At 36.4% G+C, this 15,395-nt stretch overlaps 1 protein-coding gene across 1 annotated transcript in view; it reads right to left on the reverse strand.

The window, feature by feature from the left end:
* The window catches only part of CNTN5 (contactin 5), a 573,072-nt gene that overhangs the window by 51,012 nt on the left and 506,665 nt on the right, over positions 1 to 15,395 (reverse strand). The window contains exons 18-19 of the mRNA XM_049889682.1: positions 12,745 to 12,979; positions 906 to 1,015 (exon numbers count right to left, since the gene is read on the reverse strand). Of these exons, the coding sequence (XP_049745639.1) occupies positions 906 to 1,015; positions 12,745 to 12,979 (345 nt within the window). The remainder of the gene's footprint in view (positions 1 to 905; positions 1,016 to 12,744; positions 12,980 to 15,395) is intronic.

Consider the following 15,395-nt stretch of genomic DNA (forward strand, 5'->3'; position numbering starts at 1 on the left):
ATGGAAGGTGCAAATTCACAGAATACCCACAATCCTCTGGTCCATGTGGAGCCTAAAATTTCATTGAAATCATTGAATTGATATGAAATGTTCACACTTAACTAGGCTGGCATGACTGTGTTAGAAATAGCAAAATTTAAGTGACAAAAAGTCATTTGAGTTCTAAAAATAGAGGTAGATCACAAAGGTCAGAACATATTTGGAGAATTCAGTTATGGAGGTAAGACCTGCTAAGCAAGTACGAAAGAAAAACTATTTTTATGCATTAAATCATTGGAAACAAAGAAACAAAAGCATTTTTTAACCACCAATAAATTGGACACCAGAAAATATCCACCTGTGGCACCCGATTTTAGCTAAAGGTCTATTTTTCATTTCTTGCATATACGCTTACTCCTCACTTACCAACTATCTTGTTACCTGACATTCTGCAACTATGACAATAGTAAAAAAATCTACTCTCCGACTATTTTGTGCATTAATGACATACGTCTGACAGCAACTCTTTCAGGACCAGTGGGACAGATGCTGCCCACCTAAATGTTTTGCCTCTTGGGTCTAGAGGGACACATGTGTCCCACATAATATTTTGTGATCTGCTGTGGTCAGATCATTTTGCATAATACTGATTTTTACATAATGACTTGGTCTTTGGAACCTAACCATGTCAATAAGTGACGAGTGGGTGTATTTGAATGATGTTATGGAAACTGCTGTACTGAAAACTAAGCCAGCTAATAAGCTACATAATACATATCAGTAGAAAAGTGCATTTCATACTTCCTTTAATATAGAGCAAATTTCAAAGGAATGGAATTTGGTTGAAGTGTCAACAAACCATCTCTGTAGGAGAATGCAGTGCCAGCAGAAATAACAAAGCTTATTTTCAAGAATTCTATTCATACCTCAAATCCCTGTGGTCTTCCTAAACTCTCTTTAATATGTTTCCATGCAACAAGAATCTCTGACACAGACACACTTGTAGCCTTGACATCTGTGGGAGCAGCACTGGGTTCTGTATGGAGAAAAATGGGATAATAAACCTTGATTGTAGGAAGTTAGGCTGACCAAAGCATTGCAACTGATTCTGTCAGGTGCTAACTTCCTTCTACCTTATTTTTACAATAAAGTGCTGTGGTGGTTATTACAAACACAAGGTAAAAAGAAGACATTTTAGGATTTCTATACTTGGACGAAATCTCATCAATACCTTATCAATGACATAGGCAAATCTACCAAGGCAAACAAGGAAGCTATTCTTGGATTAGCTAGGACATTTCTGGAGAAGTTAAATTGTCTAATGTTATGGTCAATCTAGCATAATGATCAAAAGAATAGGCTGTGGAATTTAGGTCAGTCTTTTCTTTTTTGCTTTTTAAAAATATATAAATTTATTTATTTATACTTGGGCAAGCTGCCTTACCTTTCTTTAAGCCCGTGTTCCTTCATCTGTAATATTGGGATAATAAGAGTATGTACTGAAAAGATTTTTAAAGTCAGTATTAATGGAATGAAACCAAAAACTAAACCCTTTGCTGTTGAGTTAATGCCGACTCATAGTGACCCTACAGGACAAAGCAAAATTGTCCCATAGAATTTCCAAGGAGCGGCTCTGGTGGATTTGAACTAACGACCTTTTGATTAGCAGCTGAGCTGTTAGCCACTGCACCACCACTTTAATGGAATAATACATACAAAAAGTTTAACACTGTGCTTGGCACTTAAAACATTCACCAAATATCACTTATTGTTATTTTTATTTTATTTTTTACCCTATGAAGGCACAAAGAAAACAGAGTCTAAATTTTATTAATTTTTTTTTGCTGTTCCAGGTTCAAAACTCTATTTCCATGATTATATAAGAAATATGTTGTGAATCATGATATTTAAAAGGTAAGAATTGACTTTTAAGACATGTACAGGTCAAAAGGGAAAGTCCCAGAAGTTCTGTGCTGTTGCTCAAAACTACTTTTTCCTCTATTTTTACCCTCAGTGACATTTCTTACTGTTTTTTTGATGAAATACACAATGTCTGACAGGCATACATCAGGAGGTGCACTTTATTTTAGGTTGCACTCTACGGGATGAACAAAATATTTCTAGCTCTGACATTGCTGAATCATAAATACTGTGTCACAAATACACGTTACACGAAATGGCAGAAGAAAAGCCATACAGTAGTTCAAACACTTCTGCACAAACTCAATTAAAAAAAAAAAAAATCCTATAAAAATTTAGGAACTTTGATACGAACCCCATATCACTGGTAAGAGTTCAGTCTAACCAGCCGAAAATGTTTTTAGATTCAGAGAACCATATGGTGGTGACAGAGTTCTAAATATGAGGTGTATGTATATATATATATATATATATATATATATATATATATATATACGCACATATTTTCCCTAAAGACTTGACTATAGACATTGAGAGACTTATAACTATTTTCTGAGATCTTTCCTTTTCTAATGAAAAGTGGTCACATAGCTATCTGGAAAGTCTGTTGTATACCATTAATAAAAAATATCTGTCAAACTCATATATTCCTGTTACTATACAAAAAGCCAACAAAAGACTTTTTCAAAGGTACATGTTTGTACTGAGTGATGATTTTCTTTTGGTAAAGCCTTTATTAAAATCACTTGCTATAATTGTGTTAACTTAAAGTGCTTTGGCAAATTCACATTAATCTTGACACAGAAGCTCAGATGAATTCTCATCGTGGTATAAATTGTAATTTCTCATTCTGCCACCTTTTGAATATCTTTTATTACTTTGCTCAGTGGTTTCCCTCATCCCACTTTCCAACTTCCTATTATTTGTGTATTCATCCAATTAAAAAGATACATTGGGGAGAAGTTTCTACTATTTCATTCTACAATTCTGTTTAGGAGACTTGCAATAACATATTCTTTTTTCCATTGCTATTCAGTACGAATTAAAATTCTTGCTTTTGCAAGTAAACGACAGGAAATGCATGTGTTCTTAAGGTATGTACAACCTAATTTCCAGGATTTAGGATATGATTTATTTCAAAGTGAGCCACACTTTGGATATCATTTCCTATTTGGCAGCAGTTTTGCTTGTCTTTCAAATGAATGCATTGCAGAGATTTGTGTACCAAATACTTCCTTTCAGCTTTTATATTATTGAAGCAATTATGTCTTTGTCAAAGAAGATGGCAGGGAGAAAATACTTTCACAAACACAAAATATGTGGTTGGGTGGCAGCCTTTATACCTCTCTTTATCTCTAGAGATAAGAATTACTTCTCTGTCAGTTTCACTAGTACCACACAAATTTAAATACTTCTCAAATAGAAAGAAATAAAGTTAAAAAAAAAAAAGTTAATGGAAAAATTTCAGAACTCTGCTTCCCAAACAAAATTTCAGAACTCTGCTTCCCAAACAAAATTTCAGAACTCTGCTTCCCAAACAAAAACACCCTAACCTCTGTTTAAAAGTTCTGAGGATTTTAAATCAGGGTCAGACCCAAGCTGACATTTCACAGTTGCATTCTTGGGGGCTACATATTATAGTTGCATCTAGTTGAATGAGGATGAGTGAATCAAACAAGAAATTAAGAGTCATTTTTTATTTCTTTCACCTTCAGGATATAAATAGAATTAGAAGTAGACTAGACCCATGATAACCTGAATTAGAAATGTCAGCATGTAAAAAATGACCTCAGTTTACTTCTATGGGTTTAAGTAAGTACTGTTTATACTCTACTGAACACTTTCATGTAGATCAAAAATTATGTCTTCAGGCAAGAGCAACCTACTGGATGAAATAATGTGTGGCTTGGATTGGAATTAGCTGCTCTGTTTGGGCATCCCCGTGTAACTGAACAATGGAAAGGTCATAACTAAAAGGAATTTTAGAAAATTACCTGGATCAAGGGTTATAAATGAATGGCCAGTGGACAATATCTACTTTTCAGTCATGTTTTGTTTGCCTACATAATGTGTTAACATAATTTAGGCCAACATTTAAATTCTGATATTTCACATAAATATAGGAGTATTTGGCTTTTCTTGATAAAATATGGAAGATACCAAACCTGTATTCCTGAATGTAAATCGACAGGCAGATGATGAGTAGTAATTTACTCCATTAGTCAGAGAATATGCTATCATCTTGCCAGAGTCCCTACCACTCCCTAGTGTCTCATACTAGAGCTGCTTCACTTATTTATGTTTCTTATCTGAACCTGGAGCCCTGGGGGTGTAGTGGTTAAGAGTTCAGATGCTAACCAAAAGGTCAGCAGTTAGAATTCACCAGCTGCTCCTTGAAAAACGTATGGGGCAGCTCTAGTATGTCTTATAGGTCCCTATGAGTCGGAATCGACTCGATGGCAGTATATATATATATTTAATCTGAACCCTATAGGTTTTGACTTATGGACCTGTGTTTTGATTCTATGCCCTCGTTTTGAAGAAAAGTGACATGCACAATAGTTATTTTATTGAAATTCTGCTTCTGGGCTCTGAATGAGCCCCAGCAAGAACTCAGATCTCAAGTGCTCTTTCCTCTGCCATATTTAAGTTGGCGCGAAGGAGGCAACTGGCTCATTCTCATTCTCTTACAGAAGAGATTTTACAGGGAACATATATAGCTCATTCTCACGCTGCACAATCGCCTCTAAATAACTGACAGAGGAATGAGTTGGATAAGATTAGAAACAAACAAAGGGGAAAAAACAACATAGATGAGGGAAGAACCCAAGTTAATAAGAATAATTATTATTTATTGAGCATTTGCTATGTGCCAAGCCCTGTTCTTAATGCCTTATATGCAATAATTAACCTCCCCAACAACCTTACTATTAATATTGCTGTTTCTTTTTGGTGAGGAAATTGAGGGACAAAGAGGTTAAGCATTTTGGCCTAGGTCACGTGGTTGCTAAATGGTGGAGAGAGGATTTGAACACAGGGAGTTCAGTGCTAACTACCACCCTATTCTGCTTCTATGCCTATGTCTGTATTTTACACACCTGGTGCTTTTTCCATCGCCATTGCTCTTTCTTCCCCTTTTCCCTCCACATCTAACTAGTCTCAAGGATACTGATGTTGAGCTCCGTACTTGGGCTCTCCACTTCTATGTCTTGTTAGAAACCGCCTAGATCCCCATCATCACCCATTTAACCCTGGTATAAGCTTATGCTGAACTCCCTTTATTTGTATTTCTTGGATGTTTAAAAAATAATATTGAACTACATTGCTACATTGGATTGCTCCACATAAAAAAAATTGCTCCACATAGATCCTGTCATATTCAGGTATCTGTGTAACTTTCCTGATCTCTAAATCACAGGATGTTTCTTGCCACTCTCACTGTTGCCTATCACACTCATGTAATTTGGTGAAATTTTAGGAATTTATTTCTAATAGACTCAAAGATTTAAAAGGATCTCTTTCTTTTTTTCTTCTACTTCTCATGATATTAATTAGACCATGGACAACCTCTTAATTCCAATCTTGGGATAGGAAGTGGACAGGCTGATTGATAGATTTTGTTTCTCTTAGATTAAAAATTTTGAACAGCGTTACCATGTTCAAGAATTTAGATGAAAAGTTTGTATTAAGTGACCTAGCAGCTGGTGTTCTCCAAATAATATGGGGGGATGAGCTTGTAATATTGATTATACATCTGACTTCCCAGGAGGGTGGGAAATAGCATTAATCAAAGGAGAATTTAATAAACTCCTTGGGAGAGGGTTATGGTTTCATTATTTAAAAATTCAGTTAAGACAGCTGTAGTTGAACTTTTACAGGCACTAATCCAAATAGATCATCTGGCAAAGACAGGAAATTATTCCTTGTATTTTACAACTAATATGCCAATTTATTAATTTTCAAGTTCACATAAATCCCACTGAGCTCAGTTTCAGTGAAGAGCTGATCTGGAGAATAATAACTCATGAATGTTGGGTTTTAATTTGAGCGGTGGTAGTTCCATTTGCAAGGGGATAATTGCATAACATTTTCTGCAAATGAAGAGAGGCTTTTTGGTTTTTAATAAAAATAAAAGCCACACCCTTTTTACATACAAGGCAAAAGAAAAAAAAATAACTAGAAAAGGCTAAAATACATGACGAATAAATCTTTCAACCTATAATTATATTTAGTTTTCCCTCTATTTTTCTATACGGTGTAATTGAATGCTCAGGTTCTTTCCCCTGACAAAGCTATAGCAACAAGAACCAGGTGGAAACCTGATATACAGATACATTTGACTATTAAGTAATTCTAGAAATACAGAGGTGAAATATGACTTGCTTTTTCATTTTGAAAAATCCCTTTCTGTTAGTTCTGCCATACATTTTAATATCACTTATGCTGGGGCTTTGCTATTCTTGGAGCCCTGGTGGCACAGTGGTTAAGTGAAACAGCTGCTAACCAAAAGGTCGACAATTCAAATTCACCAGCTGCTCCTTGGGACCCCTATGGGAGAGTTCTACTCTGTCCTATAGAGTCACTAGGAGTTGGAATCGACTTGATGGCAACAGGTTTTTGCTATTCTTTGAAAATATTAGAATTGTTTCCAAGATGAGGGTATTGTATAGGATTATATTCAGGCATCTGTATAACTTTTCTACTCTCCAAATCACAGGATGTTTCTTGCCACTCTCATTGATGCCTATTACACTCATGTAATTTGATGGAAGTTTAGGGGCTTTTTTCTGAGATTGTACTAGCATACATCTAATAGACTCAAAGACTTAAAAATATGTCTTTTTTTTTTTTTCTTTTACTTATCATAATATTAACTAGACCATGGATAACTTCTTAACTCCAATCTTGGGATATGACGTGGACGGGCTGATTGACAGATCCCAGTTTCTGTTAGATTAACTTTTGAACAGCATTACCATATTCATGAACACCCAAGAAGCCTGAAGTCAAATCAGGGTTCAAATGTACATAGTTCTTGCTTGGCTTAAAGGATATAAATATTTGATGTAAGTGCAAGGTGCATAGAAGTCCTGGCGGGCAAATATCTCTCCTTCCAGGTTTCTGTCAGAGGCTGCTTGGCACTGACAAGAGTAATTCAGAGGTGCTTCTGCTGTGGAAACATTGAAAGGGTCATGGCTCAAATGTGTTAGCAGAAGAACCATTGGGAGCTCTTCTGACAGTACTGTAGGACAGCAGTCAACCACAGAGTTGTAAGAGTCAAGGCGGTATCCCAAGTGATTTACGAAGCAGCAATATTTAAAAATAATAACTTAGGATGCATTCAAAGTTCCTTCTATAATAATGTAATTTTCATTCACATTCCAATAAGTTTCCTTAGGATGGAAAGAAAAGAGTGAAGGGTACTGGGGAAAGTACATAAACATGTATGAAAGTATGTTCTGGAAGTGACTGTCATCCATCATAGACACTCCAGTGGAAAACAGATTGAGAACTAGTACTGTGAGGTGTGCCTTATAAGTGCACGTGCCCCATGCTTGCCTGACAACAAGAATTCTGGTGGCTGCGTTTGATGCAGCATCTGGCATATTTTCTTCCTGGCTTGGTGTCAGCTGTAGGAGGGTGGCCTGTTACTAGTGTTCTTGGTATGAAGAGGAAGAACTGTGCCATAAACAGGAAAAAAGGGCCTGTCTCCTACCTCTTGTTTTTATATTTACGTAAGACTTACGGAGGAATTTTGACTTCATAAACAGGTGGACCAAGGTAATTGAAGAAAAAAAAAGCAAAATTTGTCTAATGGAGAAATATAATCTCAAACAGATAAGTTGAGCTTTTGGAAAGAGTATAATGATAAAAATTAACCTGTGAGTGTATAGGGCCCTGGTGCAGTGGTTAAGAGTTCAGCAGCTAACCAAAAAGCAGTTCAAAAGCACCAGCCACTCCTTGGAAACCCTATGAGGCAGTTATAGTCTATCTTATAGGGTCACTATGAGTCAGAATCAACTTGATGCCTACAGATTTTTTTTTTTTTAATTCTAGAACAATTGTTTAAAAAATATTTTAGCATACGGAATAAATTAAAGGAGCCCCGGTGGCACAAGAGTTAAGCATTGAGCTACTAACTGAAGGGTTGTTGGTTTGAACCCACTAGCAGCTCTTTGGTAAAAAGACCTTGTGATTTGCTCCTGTAAAAATCACAGCCTAGAAAACCATATGAGTCAGTTCGACTCAGTCACATTGAGTTGTTAAGAGACAAAAATCAACTTGACGGCACCTAACAACAATGACAATAAATGAACATAATTTCAATTTAAGATTTGTAAAGGCTTCCAGAGATCTTCTATTTCAAGACCTTCGTGTTTACATTGGAAGAAGGTATGGGTGAGAAGTGAATAAACTGTCCAGACTTGTACTCAGTCAGGTTCTGTTGGCTCCAGGGAAATGCTCTTCTTTTCCATCATCCTGCCTTTCTTGTTTGACACAATTTAATGATTCTGGGAGTTTAGTCATATTTATACATAAAGTTCCAAATTAGTAAATTTAATTAGTGAACAAATGCCAAATATATGTTTGAATTTTGTCATCAGAACAAAACCTGACTCTATCCAGATTTAATTTTCCTAGCCTCTTTCATATTTCAGCCTGCCAAAATAAATGAAGTGTTACTATGAAATATGTTACAGAAACAACCTAAGTGTCTTTGAAAGAATATATGCATATTTCCTATTTAGCTTGAAAGAGAAATCTCCAAAGGCAAGCTATTTCAAGTTTAAGGGAGCACAGTGTAAAAAAGCCACAATGGTGGCAGTAATTTAATTTAAAAGCAAAAGATGACAAGAAACCTGCAAAGCTGGAGTTCTTAAAGGCAGTATTGCTGTTTTTTAAATTCAAAGCATGTTCACAAACATCTACAATTCATGTCATATGACCTTTTGGGGCTAGGTACTTGATTATTGTTGTTGTGTTAGGTACTGTTGAGTCAGTTCCGACTCATAGTGACCGTATGTACAACAGAATGAAACACTGCCCAGTCCTGTGCCATTCTCACAATTGTTGCTATATTTGAGCTCATTGTTGCAGCCACTGTGTCAATCCATCTCATTGAGGGTCTTCCTGTTTTTCACTGACCTTCTAATTTACCAAGCATGATGTCCTTCTCCAGGGACTAATCTCTCCTGATAACTTGTCCAAAGTATGTGAGACAAGTCTGGCCATCCTTGTTTCTAATGAACACTCTAGCTGTACTTCTTCCAAGACAGATTTGTTTTTTCTTCTGACAGTCTATGGTGTATTCAATATTCTTCACCAACACCATAATTCAAAGGCATCAATTCTTCTTCGATCTTCCTTATTCCTTGTCCAGCTTTCACATGCATATGAGGCAATTGAAAATACTCTGGTGGCACAGTGGTTAAGAGCTTGGCTGCTAACCAAAAGTTTGGCAGTTAGAATCCATCAGCCTCTTCTTGAAAATACTGTGGGGCCATTCTACTGCATCCTACAGGGTCTCTGTGAGTCAGAATCAACTTGATGTCATTGGGTTGGGTTGGGTCAGGCACACTTTAGTCCTCAAGGTGATGTCTTTGCTTTTTAACACCTTATAGAGGTCTTTTGCAGCAGATTTGCCCAATGCAATATGTGTTTGACTTCTTGATTGCTGCTTCCACGGATGTTGATTGTGGACCCAAGTAAAATGAAATCCTTGACAACTTCAATATTTTCTCTGTTCATTGTGATATTGCTTATTGGTCCAGTTGTGAGGACTTTTGTTTCCTTTATGTTGAGGTGTAATCCATACTGAAGGCTGTAGAATTTGATCTTCATCAGTAGGTGCTTCAAGTCCTCTCCGTTCAGCAAGCAAGGTTGTGTCATCTACATAACGCAGGTTGTTAATGAGTCTTCCTCCAATCCAGATGCTGCATTCTTCTTCATATAGTCCAGCTTCTCAGATTATTTGCTTAGCATACTGATTGAATAAGTATGGTGAAAGGATACAATCCTGACACACACCTTTCCTGGTTTTAAACCGTAGAGTATCCCATTGTTCTGTTCAAACAACTGCTTCTTGGTCTATACACAGGTTACTTATAAGCACAATTAAGTGTTCTGCCATTTCCATTCTTCACAATGTTGTACATAATTTGTTATGATCCATACAGTTGAATGCCTTTGCATAGTCAATAAAACACAGATAAATATCTTTCTGGTATTCTCTGCTTTCAGCCAAGATCCATTTGACATTGGCAATGATATCCCAAGTTCTACGTCCTCTTCTGAATCTGGCTGAATTTTTGGCAGTTTCCTGTCGATGTTCTCCTGCAACTGTTTTTGCTCTTATGCTCATATGACTGCTGATATTGAGCTTCGTCATCGTCTCTCTCCACAGATGTAGTTGATTTGATTCCTGTGCATTCCATCAGGTGAGGTCCACGTGTATAGTTGCCATTTATGTTATTGAAAAAAAGTATTTGGAAAATTTTATCATGTGATCTTGGCATCATTTCTATCACCAAGGCCATATTTTCCAACTATTGATCCTTCTTCTTTGTTTCCAACTTGATAATTAAGTTGAAGCAATTTTAAAGTAACAAGAATAGGCACTTCCTAAATAAAATATGTACTTCATATTTTTTGAGTAATAAGTTATAGAAAATAATATTATTATTATATACATTCCTAGTAAGACAGTAAAGGTTAGTGGTTAAATGCATGAGCCTTGGAGTCATATAGACTTGGGTTCAAATCCCAGCTCTGTCACTTCGAGCATGTTATTTAACCTCTCTGAGCTTCAGTTTCCTTAAAAGTAGAATGAGGCTTGAAATTCCTATCTATCTTTGATTATAAGAATTGAATTAGATAATATAAGTAATGTGGAACACTGATTATACTCGGAAGCATATCAGGAACCTGAGATTCTAAGCTCATTGTATCTCAACTGAATACCTATGATTCCTGGTCATTACTTCTCTTTTCACTTTCCTGTTCTTTTAATACGATGGACTTTCTTCTTCTGCCTCAAATTTGGCTCTATTTTACAAAAATACAAGACAGCTTGTATTGAAAAACTACACTTTATTTAATAAAGCACTAGTTTTCTTCAATATCCAAATGGCCTTATTTATTTCCCCCCATTAACTTCACATCACCAAAACCATAATTATCTTGAGCTACTCAAGTATGTGGGTACTAAGGAAGTAAAAGGGTCAATTTACACTGACAATGTTTATTTGGAAGGTCAAATGAGTGCTGACTTTGGTGGAATATTTTCTAAGTCATTTGTCAAATTTAGAGACTATAAAGCATTTATTTGGGTTGTAGGACCTCCTGAAATTCTGCTCTTGAATAGAAGAGATAAGACGAAAAACAAACTTTAAGGGATTCGTTCCTCTCACTCAGGAAATTGCATTTTTGTATTAGAATTTTAAAGAGCTCAGGAATTTGATATAGGAAACTGGGTTTGTACCCACCTACTGACTATAATCATAGTTCTGGTGGCATAGTGGTTAAGAGCTCAGCTGCTAACCAACAGGTTGGCAGTTTGAATCTACCAGCTGCTCTCTGGAAATCCTATGGGGCAGTTCTACACTATCCTATAGGGTCACTGTGAGTCAGAATCGACTAGACAGGGCAACGAGTTTTTTTTTTTTTTTTGTCTTAATCATGATCAAATCACAGGTTTATAGTTTATTCATCTGTTGTTGTTGGCTGTTGTCAATAAATTCGTACTATAGCAATCCCATGCGACAGAGTAGAATTGTCCCTTAGGGATTCCAAGGCTGTAATCTTTGCGGGAGCAGAATGCCACATCTTTCTCCTGTTGAGCAGCTGGTAGGCTTGAATTGCCAACTTTTCAGCTAGCAGCTGAGTGCTTCACTGTTTTGCTACTAGGGCTTCTTTGCTCATCTGTAAAATAAATATATATATCCGCTAGGTATGGTCTACCTAGTAGTTTTATCTTGAGAATTATATGAAATCCTGTATGTGAAGGCAAAATTCTACAGAAAAATCAAAGATTTAGTGGTTAGACAGATGAGGACTTAATTATTAATCATGAACTGTGTGACTTTAGCAAGTTCCGTAACTTTTTTGAGCCTCAATTTTTCTCTAAATAATAATGTCTATTAGACAGATTGTCATGAGGACTTAACGATGTCATGTAACAAGCGTCTGAAAGAAGGCATCATCTGATACTTCTCTTTTTTTAACAGCACAATGCTTTGTGCATGGAGTTAGAAATAAATATTTTTTTGGTTCCATAAGTGTAGTCTCTTGAATTTATTTCACATAATATTTTAATATATCGGGTTAGAATATAAAATTATCTAAATGTTAAACCAAAGAGAATTGGTGAAATGCCTACCTAGAGGATGGAATACACTGCAGGCATTATTAGTATTGTCATTATCATAGGAAGATGTTTGCCATATATTACCAGGGAGTGAAGAAGATAAATCAACATATATGAAATGATGTATTTTTTTAAATGAAAAAGAAATCTGAATAAAAGCTTGGAAAAATATATTCCAGTGAGAGTAGTGGGACTACTGGTGAATTTTATCTTCTCTTTGGGCTGATCTAATATATGTACAATACCAAAAATACTCAAACCGCTTGATGGACTGGAGTAGATTACTACTCATAGCAACCCTATAGGACAGAGTAGAACTGCCCCATAGGGTTTTCAAGGAGTGGCTGATGAATTTGAACTGCCAACCTTTTGTTTAGCAGCCTGAGGTCTTAACCACTGCACCACCAGCGCTCCACTGTTCATATAACAAATGAAATATTAAAATGTTGAATACAAATCAGAGAAGTATAGAAACTAACCTCCTTCAGCGGAACAGATGACCACAATTTGACTAAAAGGCCCATCTCCTTTATTGTTATAAACGCCAACCTTCACTTCAAAGGGAGTAAGAGGAGGAACACTTTCATCTCGGTAAATGAATTTTGAAGCCTCAGAGGACGTCACCATTTTTTCCTTCCAGCCACGTGTCCCATTGGGCCTGAAAGCCACAATATAGCCAAAGCCTTCCCCATTCTGAAATTCTTCAGATACTGGCTAAAGAAGAAAAAAGCAATTCGTTATCAACAAAAGACATTACGGGGAAAAAACAAACAAATTTCAAATCCTTAAATTTTTTTCTTTAATTATGGATAACTAGAGAAACAGAGATTTTCAAATATTTATACAACTTTGGAGAACAACATAGCAAATCACATTGGCAGTCTTTGGAAACCTAAAAAGGCATTTGAGGTAACACACAAAATATTAAATGATACCAGTCGGCATTTAAGAAAACTATCAAGAGTATTGAAAACTCTTGAAGTGAAACAAAGTTGCTCCAATTAGTCATGTATATGAAATGAAGGTCCTGGGACTCCACCCTGGAATTTCACATGTGGGGACAAACTGTCGTATGGTCTGGTGGTTGGGAAAAGCTTGTCGCTGGGAACACTCTACAGAGCCATTTGCACTGCATATACAGGAGAAATTAATGCAAGACCTTCTTTACAGTTTTTTTTTTTTTTAAGCTTTTGTGCTTTATTAATGTGAAAAAAAAATCAGACTATGGTATTTGTTCTAGAAACTTCTTGTGCTGTATGTGCTATAAGTTTTGCACCTTTAAAATTCAGTTAAGGCCCGGGATGGGTTTACACCAAAAAATAGTAAGTTGGAGGTTGAAAATGAGTAGAAAAAAGGCAAAAGCACCACTGAATGTAAATATGTAAGATTTAACAGAGAGGGATCAGTTTTCTGAAAGTAGGAATCAAATGGATACCACAGAGAGAAGAAATTGTGATTGAATAGAGTTAGCCCCGGAATTAGCAAAGTTACCAATGACTGCCTAGCACATAATAAATATTCAATAAATATTTGTAAAATAAATACATTTTTCTTTTAAATTTTTATTTGAGGAAAAACCGTGCATTGTATGGAGGAAGAGAAACTAAGGCTATCATATTAAAGCTTATAGAGAAGGGCAATTCTATTTGGCCAGGTCAGGTATTGCGAAGTTATTACCTCTACAGAAATTAAAAAACAAGAACAAAAAACAAGACATGGAGTTTCGCTGAAAAAAAAGAAAGGGAATGGGCTGAATAGTAGGACAGAGGATGTGATCATGGAAGATTTCTTACTGGGAAAATAATTTTTTTTTTTCCTGTACATTTTATCATCTTTCTTAGAGACGGTCAGGGATTTGTTCAGCTTTCTGAAAGTCATTTTTATTTCTGTGTATTTTTTTATTTCTATTCTATTTTTATCTCTATTCTAAGGCATAGTTCTGTGAGCTACATTAAACAAAACAAAACAACTCATGGTGACCCCATGACTGTCAGATCAAAACTCTGCTCCACAGGGTTTTCAATGGCTGATTTTTTGGAAGCAGATCACCAAGCTTTTCTTCTGAGGCATCTCTGGGTGGACCTGAACCTCCAACCTTTTGATTAGCAGCTGAGAGCGTTAACCACCTGCGTCACCCAGGGATTTCTGTGAGCTACATAGTTTTTTTTTTTTTTAACATAGTTACATTTGATAATAGGGTTATTTAACATCAAAGAAAAAAAGTGTTTTTATGAGAAACGAACGTATCCTTCACACTCCTTTTCCACAGTCCTTATCTTGACAGAAGAAACTTTGAAGGTCATATGGTGAAACAGATGAAAGATTCCAAGTTTTGTATTCAAAGTCTCAATTCTACTGCTTATTAGGCAAGGTACTCAAGCTGTGCCTCAACTTTTAATTTGTAAAATGAGGGATATTATCCCCATTAATAATGGGTTTTAACAGAATTGTTGTCCGGTTTAGATGAGATATCCCAGGACTCCACCTCCCATTCAGAAACCAAAACCAAGCCCATCGCTGTCTAGCTGATCTGACTCATGGTGACCCCATGTGTTACAGAGTAGAAATTCTCCATAGGGTTTTCTTGGCTATAACCCTTATGGCAGCATATCTCCGGGCCTTTCTTCCACGGTACTGCTGGGTGAGTTCAAACCTTCAACCTGTAGATTAGTAGTTGAGTGCAAACTGTTTGAGCCACCTAGGATCCCTCCCATTCATAAATCAAAACCAAACTCGTTGCTGTTGAGTCAATTCTGACTCATAGTGACCCTACAGAACAGAGTAGAACTGCCCCGTAGAGTTTCCAAGGAGTGCCTGGTGGGTCTGAACTGCTGACCTTTTGGTTACCAGCTGTAGCTCTTGACCACTACGTCACCAGGGTTTCTCTCTCCCATTCAGTGGTGGCTAATGCCTTCCTCTTTACAGGTTTTAGTCTCCAAATAAGGGTGCTACTTGATCATAAAATAATTGAATTGCAAATTAAACCGAACAAATATCTGAGGTAATCTGGGAGAAGACATTTTAATTATTGAAAATTAATTCTAAGCCTATCTGACAGGAAGGCAAACCTCAGACTTGAAGAAAAGTCGACTAGGACCTGCTATGAAAATGAGAAAGGTTCATTTGGCAA

Source organism: Elephas maximus, chromosome 7, assembly GCF_024166365.1.
Source record: "Elephas maximus indicus isolate mEleMax1 chromosome 7, mEleMax1 primary haplotype, whole genome shotgun sequence".
NCBI lineage: Eukaryota > Metazoa > Chordata > Mammalia > Proboscidea > Elephantidae > Elephas > Elephas maximus.